This window comes from Labrus bergylta, chromosome 5 (genome assembly GCF_963930695.1).
Source record: "Labrus bergylta chromosome 5, fLabBer1.1, whole genome shotgun sequence".
In the NCBI taxonomy this organism is placed as follows: domain Eukaryota; kingdom Metazoa; phylum Chordata; class Actinopteri; order Labriformes; family Labridae; genus Labrus; species Labrus bergylta.
In genome coordinates, this window is record NC_089199.1 from 30,083,289 (window position 1) to 30,092,682 (window position 9,394).

Sequence of the window (9,394 nt, forward strand, 5' to 3'; positions counted from 1 at the left end):
CGCGCCTGACCACACCTCCCTTTAAGACAAACACACCCCTGGGTGCTAAGCACGAGTTAATAAGTTATCTAAACAATGTGAGCTCTGGGCGTTACAATGAGACAATGGGCCGGGCGTACGATAGGGCCATCTGACTCAAGTGACATCACAAGAGGCCAGTAATAAGATTTCACACATCTCCCTCTGGAGCATAAAATCCTTTCTGCTTTTATTTTTAAAAACACACCATATGATCTACTTTTCTCCAACTCGTGGAAATAAGAAAACTGTGATGTTCATGTTCAGACACGTTTCCTGCTCATTTGGAAGAATGACAATAGCATAGTGAGACGAGAGGGAAGAGAGTTTGTTCAGCAGAGGGAGATAGGAAGAGACTCAACACAGCTCATACGGTGGTGCAGAAAAAACAAGCAGGCAGATGGTCTGATTGTGTTACTGCGTGGAGGGTCTCACCTGGGCTTACTTATCCCCCCGGCCTGATTAGGAGAGGAAAAAGCAACGTAATTAAAAACAAAAGGGAACAAGGAGGCATTGAACGATGGATCTTTGCTCGTCTAATTAAGAACCGCTATCGCTCCTCTGACAGACGAGAGAGACAAGAAGGTGAGAGTGAGAAGTGTGAGCTCAGAAAAGTCCCTTTTTATTCTGCACTACGTACTGAAAAAAGTCCTGCCTTATTAATAAAAAGCCACGTGCTAGCTGATAACGTATCCAGAAACTTTGCAGATTCAATATCGATTCTACAGTTACTGACATTTAAAAGCACTCGTTACTTTAAGTGAAACAGCCGACAACAAGCGGGCGAGGATACGCTAACGTTAGCACAGCAGCATCCACATGCAGTAAACACACACACAGGTGATCATTCAGGTGTGAGCTTCCTACCAGGATATACCAACATTGTTTTCCCCTGCTCGAGTTAAACGACAGGATATCAGCGAGTTTGAGTCGTTGTGCAGGAAGGAACATTTAGTGACTCTAATCTCAAAAGGCGCCGAGCTAAACAATACACTTCTGCTTAGCTAGCTGTCAGAGAGCTAGCTAAGCTTCACCATCTGTGAGCCTGGACTCAACAGACTGATAGACCAGTATGTTGTTGACGACCAGTGTTGGGACTGTAACTCCACTATTTCCGGTAACTAAGGAATTACCGTAAATATAAGACGCACTTTGAATACCAATTTTTACAGCTTAAATGTTGACTGTGTGTCTTATACACCAGTGCGACCAATATACCAGTATAAAATGCTAACACATGCGCCTTCAGAGAGCTTGCTAGCTAGAGGTCTGTGCTTCCGTACTGTAGCTAGCAGGAGGGCAAACTCCACAAAGTGAAATCTGACAGAATTTAGAGAGCGACAGAGCTGCACAGAAACTGCACGTTGTTGACGTTACTTGTTACGATAATGCGTTAGGAGGATTCACTTCAGTGTCTTTAGCGGTAGGCGTGGTTGGTAGGAGGAGAAGCAGGGTCAGTACTGATGACCCACCTGAGGGGGGGGTGTGGTGGCTCTGTCCCTGTAACCTTCATTAGCAGGAGCCGGCGTAGGAGCTGGCGGAAAGAAATCGTCACGCAGGAAGACAGTTTAAACTTGTCTTCTCTCTGAGAGACTTTCAAAAATGTGCGAGTTATATTCCGGATTTCATGGTAGGCTTAGTTACTTTCGAGATTCAATAACACCTTTACAATGACTGACATTTAAAGCTTGTTATCTAATTTTTGTAAAAAAGCTGACAACAAGCAGGCGAGGGTACGCTAACGTTAGCACAGCAGCATCCTGGGAGAAAGAACGCAGCACGCTGTAAACAAACATAAGTATGGGGATCATTCAGGTGTGAGCTTCCTGTCTTGGAAAAGCCGACATCTTTTCCCCCTGCTCGAGTTAAACGACTAGAACAAAACAGTGAGTTATCAACTTCTCTCATAAGAACGATAACACAGCAGATCGTTTCTGGAGCGAGGTTGTTTACACATTTGCAAAATCAGGAATCTGTCCAAACTCAGTATGTTGTGTTTCTTCAGAGTGAGGTAATCGTGCCATCTGACTGATTTATGATTCTTTTCAGTGCCTGGTTCATATCATGACCTGACGGCAATACATGCTTCAAAAAACCTTCAAAACAAAATGTACTAAAATCCTCACAAGACAGGTTTGAAGATTAAAGAATCCTTCATCTCTTTACAGCCCACAGCATCTCCAGCCCGGAGCAGTACCACCCACCTCCCAGCTGACGGGCGAATGTGTTTGAAGACGCCGTACGAGCTCCAGAGTGTGATCTAAACACAGAGTGTCAAATTAGACTTGTATTCTCTGTCGATATCGTCTAAAAAACACGGAGGCTGATGCGTTCTTCTTCTCTGAGACTTCAGCAGGTGTTTGAGCTGATGTGAGAAAAACGTGTTTGTCCCTTCATCTCTTGCTTCCTTCTCATATCAGGATCAGTCAGTCTCTGCCGGTTAGATAAATGAACCATGAAGATAGTTGTTATGTCTCGAGCACACTTGTATGAAAGTGGTACTTAGCAGACGGCTGCTTTTGAGACGAGCATCACAGTGAGACGAGTATGGGTGTAACGTAAGAGACAGCTTTTTGTGAAAACATCAATCCTGAAATAAAAAGTGATTTAGTAACTGAAGCGACAGAGTATGCAGCAGGAAGGAGACTTTTCAGCGGTTGAAACGTTATTTTATTTTTGGGCTTTTAAGCCTCCATTAAGACAGGACTGTGGATAGAGTGGGAATCCAAGGAGGAAGAGTTGGGAGCCTGGGCTTCCCACCGTGAGGACTGCAGCCTCTGCACGGGGAGCATGCAAACCAGACTCATCATCCTTCATTTGTGCACTCGGTCTCAACAAGTCATCAGCTTCACCACCACCAGGGTCTGGACTCCATGGGGGGGAGGGGAGGTTATTTTGTCGACGCTCAGAATTGACATACTCCAAACACATCACCCGCCCCATGGAGTCCAAACACCAAAGACCTTCTGTCAAGTCACATTTCCATGTTATCCATTGTGATAAATAATTTTCTTTATTCACTCGTCTCTCCTGATTGAGCTCACATTTTTTGGTGAAATATATTTTAAATAATTTGTTTAAGAACGTTTATTTCGGGTAATAGTCTACGTATTTCTTCCACAGCACCTGAACGCCTCCTCATACCAGCCTTGTTAGTTAAGAAATATCATTATTGGCAGTTCCAATCCTCATAATCTAAATCCACTCAACACTGATAATTATTTTTAATGCTGCTGTTGGATGCACTAAAATAAAATCCTCTCTTTTTGAAAAGTTGTCCCCATTGCATCCCCATTGATGCAAAAGGAATAAGATGAAAAACATTTGTTTAACAAGCTGAACCCAGCTCATCTAGTGCTGCAAAATACAACTCATAAACCTGGAAGCACACACACCTGGTACATGTGATGAGTGTAACAACATCACTGAGAGCTCTCAGGTCCAATTTTCAACCTTTCAGCCACCGCTGAGCTGTCCCCTGATGTCATCGTGCCGTCATACCATTATAAACTGCTGTGAGGTTTGATCTGATGAACCTTAAAACTCATGAATATATTAATCAAAGTGTTCTCCTGGATCTTCTTTTAATTCTTCAACAACACCTGTAGCAACAAGCCCACGCCACGCAGATACAGCGCCCTGACACTTCCTGTTACTGACTCTCGCTTCATTCAGAAATCCTGTTAGGTTCTGTATAAAATATTCTTGTGACATTCACACTGAAAGGTAACAAACAAAACATCCTCGTCATTAATTCTATTCCTGAACTGTTGTTTTTGCGCAAACATAAAAAAAAAGAGGCCTCACGTGATCAGTGTTTGAAGAAATGTTCACAGCGAGGTGTTTTTCTGTGACTCAGTTTTTACACAACGACACATGAAACCAATCACGCACTGTTCTGCCTTTCATGCATATTAAACATGCGTTTTTTTAAATGTCTATTTTATTCATGAAATGTGGGACATGGCTGTAAACGGTTCATGGAGGTCACATTGGACTCTGGTAGAGTTAGCGTCTGACAAAACATTTTTGGTGGGTCAGGATATAAGAGCACTATCTTACTATTTGTTAGCTTATAATGAAAATGGAAACATATTACAACTAAGAAATGTCAAAGACTTTGACTTTTTTGTGAGGAAAATAACAACAACCGTGCAAACAAGTGGAAAGTATTTGTCCAAGTTATGGTCTAACAAAGCCTAAAAAGATACATAAATACTTTTGTACACAAGAGATGATTTATCACCAATAACAGTAACGACTATGTGACAGCACACTTCATGAAAAATAAATGTAAGAATAAATAACTACAAATGGGCTAGTGAATAGCGGACAGAAACAAACTTACTGCGCATCCAAAAAGTAGCTACTTTCAAGAGTGCTGTGTCGGTCACCTAGCAACAGGCGCCATTGCTTTTTGGTCGTCCATAATCCAACATCCATCCTAAAGGTACAGATGTTTTGTTTTATACTTCTCTCTTTCCCCTCTATTTCAGCCCTTCTCAGAACAGGCTGTTTCTGTGTCTGTACCTTTAAATATGTAAATGAGCTGTGTCTGACCACGCCCCCTCTCTTGAAGGGCTTGGGTGTACTCGGTCTTTCTCTCTCCATGTCCTATTGTTTACGGTGAGAAGGCAGACTCAGAGGGCAGGACAAACACCTAGCTGTGGGAATGTCACCCACCTGGGGGAGGGGCTTCTGCCATTTGTGATGTCATGAAGGGAAAATCTCTAAACGGCCTGTTTGAGCACACATTTTCTGAAAAGTGGAGCAGGCAGAAGACGGAGAGGATGGACTTTTCTCATCATTTGTAGACAGACTAGAGACACATATTAGTGTAACAACAACATGGTGAAGTGTATTTTGTATAATATGTCACCTTTAAGACACTACCGCCTGTACCAACTATCACAGGAACTTCAATATAACACAAGATGGATCTAACTGTAACTTTCACTCTACTGTGTTTTCTTAATAAATGAGAGAAAAATAGAAATGTGACACTTCTTGTATGAAGGCCCTCGTGAAAGCAGAGTGACTTTCATCATGCACGCCCCAGAGTAAAAGGAGGATCTCATGGGGACAATGAGCTGTGTGGAGAAAGTGTAACCTGATGAGATTTGAATAACATGTTGACACAGACAGAAAATAACAAGAGCTTTACTGAGCGCTGCACTGTTGATCTTCTCCCACAGGTGCCCTTTGTGTGAAAATGAAAACATGAGGCTGAGCTCTGGCCGACAATCTACACTGTGATGTTTTGCTCCTAATTCAGCTGTTAAGAAATATGTTTATATGTGAAGTCATTCACAAATGTACGTCCACTGCAAATCACTACGATATCAGTTATAAACAGTATGTACACGGGGGGGCCAAGTGTTCGAGGCGGGAGGTAGCTCTTCTGACTTCAGTGTGTTTAAGTTCAATGTGATTTAAGTTCGGAAAGTTTGAATATTGTAACTGCACACAAAAAAGCGTTGATGCTACGAAGAAGATCAGTGAAATTCAACTGTTAAAAGTTAAAAGTTGATGTGGCAATACATGAATTATTATAAAAATATGTTTTTAACAAAACATATGTTGCCCCCTATGTGATGACGATTCTGACGGCATGTCGGGCACCTAATTCTCTTTCGAGTTTCTGCGTCGTTGCTCCGACTTGAGCAGGTGTTCATGTGTATTTTACAACTCGGAAACTCGTTTTTCCGATGTGTCCGACACCACATGAATGCACCATCATTCCCCACTCTCTCTCTCCCCGATTTCTGACTCTATCGTGTCTCTAAAGTAAAAAAACATCAGGATTATGTACCAAAAATGTTTGGCATGGGACAAGCCAGTTTTTCCTTTTTCTTCTCGGCATGTTTTCACACTCTGATGTTCCTACTTTCTGCCTGTACAGAAATATGTGCACCATGATCCATTTGCAAGTATGTAGTAGTTCTTTATGTAAAACATGATGGTGATGACTCTTTACATACGTCATACAACAGCTGATGAAAGGGCTAAACAATCAAAGATAAGGTAAGCTAAAGGACAACACTATTAAACTAATTGACAAGTATTAAAAACAAAAGGCCAACCCGACAAATCCAGTGAATGAGATTCACTTCTAAAACTTGTTTTTTATCTGTAGGCTGCGTTCTATGAAGCAGGTATTAGGTGTACACATGCAGCTGTTGCACTGACATGATGCTTCACTAAGCAACAAGTGCAAGTTCTCTTTTTTCATTCTTTAAAGGAATGCAACTATCACTATATGTGTGTAAAAACAAGTGATATGATTTTACACATGCAGCGTGCGATTGGAAAATGTCCCGCCTTTTTTTTTAAATGTCAGGAGTGCATGTGTGAAAGAGGCTGATGATTGCTTGCTACTTTGCCTTCGTCATGAATGACTGAAAAGTCGTGAAAAATAATTAAATGGAGTCACGCTGACACCAGCCTCTACTCTTTTGTTGATATTGTGATTCTGTCGACCTACAGATAGCACTAATATAAAGAGAAATATTCTCATTACAGCTTCATAAAGGCGGACTCTGTTGCTTCTTCTGCCACTTCTGTGTCTTTCTTTTTCAATGTCATGTCTTGCCTCCTGAGACCCCCACCACCCCTCCATGTGTGTGCATGTGTGAACAACCAGATCAAGAGGATTTCAGGTGCAGTCCTTCTGGAATTCTCTAGAATTTTCCAGGAGTGCAGCATGTGTGAAAACAGTTTGATAAAGAAAGAGCTTAGCCCTACAAGGCCGTTTATACCAGCCGTCCCTGATCATGACTACAATCACGAACATGTGACAAACATTTAAAAGAAAATCAGAATCACCTGCCCTGCCTTTAAGGAACATGCTGTCCGTGAATACTGATCAATAGGGGTTAGTGAGTACTTAAGTACCTCATAAAATATGTAATGTTTCATACCAAAATCAATACATTGATCTTATATATCTTGAGTTGGTTATAGTGGTATTCCTGGCATTATTTTCTTCATAATGCATCAAATCTGATATGTAGAGGACAGAGGATGTAACTCATGGCACTGATAGCGTGTTGGTGGGGAGGATCTCTCTCTCTCTCTCTCTCTCTCTCTCTCTCTCTCTCTCCTATGCGATATAGATTGTTCTAATAAGAGCTCAGCTTGAGAAGAGCAGGAGGAGAGGGGACCACCGATGCTTCTACACACAGAGGCAATTCTCAAATGCAAGAGCTACTACAATGGGTGGAAACAAGAAGAACACACACTCTCTCTCTCTCTCTCTATCTCTCTCTCTCTCTCTCTCCATCCCTTAGCCTCTCCTTGTGTTGCCAACCTGTCTGTCTCATTGTCTCTAAAACCGTGTCAACCATTTCTACAACCGAAAAAAGCTTTGTCATCATAATCCCCCTTGTAGCCAACTGGAATGAAAACATTTTCATTCATAAAGAAATGTTAATTTCCTGCTCGCTGGTGTTGTGCCATATCTCACAGACTGTGCCTGAACCATCACAGACGGTCCGCTGCTTGTAACCTTAAAAGTTTAATCCTCATATGATTTGAAATAAATTGGATATGAGTGTATGTCACAAACACAGCCTTTAGTAGTCTGAGTGATTTTCTTTTTTTCATTCTTGAAAATACGGCCAGACGGACTCCATGATGCGGCTGTGGAAGCAACAGTTGGTGTCATGTATCGTAGTGATGCTTTGCAAGAGGAAATAAGGATCTAAAACCTAGTTTTTGTTTCAAGTTTCCCCCTCTTTCTACACTCTGATCTTACCTTCTGCTGCCTCCTGGCCATGTCAGTAGGTTGCTTTGCGTTAAACGGATACGCGATGCAGCGCATGACAAACACATACAGCTGGAGTCTCTTTTTCTTCTCCTCTTCCTCTCTCTGCATCTTCTCCAGGTCCTCTTTCTCCTTGTCACTGCCGACCGAAGGGCTGGGGCTGGAGGGTCGACCGGCGCCACTCCCGCGGCCCCCCCGGGGCTGGAGCCCTGCGCCGCTGCTGTGGCCGTCGGAGGCGGCGGAGGCGGCGGCGGCGGCGCGGCCCGGTGATGGCCGGGCTCCTGCGACGCTCTTCGGGGCCGCCACCTCTTTGCGCTCCACCTCCAGGATCTCATCCCCTTCCTCCTCGCTGGAAGACGGGTCCAACATGCTGCCGAGGCGCGGATGAGAGGCTGCAGCTGCTGTTAATGCAAAATGTAAAAAATAAAAATAAAATAAAAAGTAGAAGAAGATGCCGGTAAGCTTCAAAAGGGAGAGATCCGGGGGAGGGGGGGGGGGGGGGAGACGCTGAAACCGGACTGATGAGTGGAGCAGACTGTTGCTTTCCAGGGAGAAAAAAAAAACCTGCCGACAGACGAGTCAATATCAGAGTAAAAAAAAAAAAAAAAAGAAAGTGATGAAGAGTCTCTGGATGGTTGCGTGTTTTCCAAGCCAGTCAGTGGCACACAGGAGGGATTTGTGAGGAGAGCAGATATAAAAAGGGGGAGGGGTCGCAGGGGGGGAGTAAACAGGAGGAAGCGTTGATGTGTTGATGCTCTGCTGCCTGGAGGAAGAGGAGGAGGAGGAGGCGCTGAAAACCAGACCTCCGGCTGCTCTCAGATCAGTTTGAACACAGTGAGTGAAACGGCCACCTGATGATCACACTGAGTCACATAAAGACAGCTTATACCGGAAACACAGCTTTCACAATAAAAGCCTTACCACTGTCATGATAAAATGAATGAATGAAATCAAATCTATCATCTAACTGTGTGCTCATTTCTGCAGTTTAAAGGTCTACCATGCCGTTTGTGTTTCACACCTTAATAACTGCGCACAAACATTTGCAAAAGGCGGGGCTTCCATCCATGGTTACATTGTTTAAACAGCGCACACCTGATACAGGTATGAGTCACAATTCAAGCAAGAAAAAGATACAGATAACACCCATCATGACATCCTGTATTCACAGGCCCATTGTTTCAGATAACAAGGTATGTGTTGTTTTTTGCACCTGCAGCTCATATGAGGTTATTTCTACTCCAATTGTAAAACGCATGCTGAACATAAAAGTGCTTTTAAGGAGTTTTTAATCAGAATCAGAATGGTTTATTTTATTTTCAAGTACATTTACACATACAAGGAATTTGTCTTGGTTTATTGGTGCAAAAACAGTTTAATGAAATAAAGCAAAAAAAAAAGGGAAGTAATTACAAATATTTTCAATAGATTATAAGTACTATAAAAACACAAAATGTCCAAAAGGTGCCGTATTAAAAGTCCAGTGAGCGTTAATGTAGCGCATACAATCTGTTTGAGTTTTCTGACTGTGGGGCTGATGAGAGTCTGGGTTACATGGGCGGTTCTAGGCAGGGGCCAACAGGGGCCAGTGCCCCTGTAACACTGGTCTTG

The 9,394-nt window shown here is 42.8% G+C and overlaps 1 protein-coding gene across 3 annotated transcripts in view; it reads right to left on the reverse strand.

Moving 5' to 3' along the window:
* The window catches only part of cadpsa (Ca2+-dependent activator protein for secretion a), a 160,498-nt gene extending 152,032 nt beyond the window's left edge, over positions 1–8,466 (reverse strand). For 2 of the 3 annotated variants that reach the window (XM_065955387.1, XM_065955386.1), the window contains exon 1: positions 7,775–8,464. In XM_065955387.1, coding sequence (XP_065811459.1) covers positions 7,775–8,152 — 378 coding nt within the window. In that variant the 5' untranslated portion in view covers positions 8,153–8,464. Of the gene's footprint in view, positions 1–7,774 lie in introns of all 3 variants that reach the window. The other variant, XM_065955385.1, reaches the window with a different exon arrangement.
* Between the last annotated feature and the right edge of the window lie 928 nt (positions 8,467–9,394).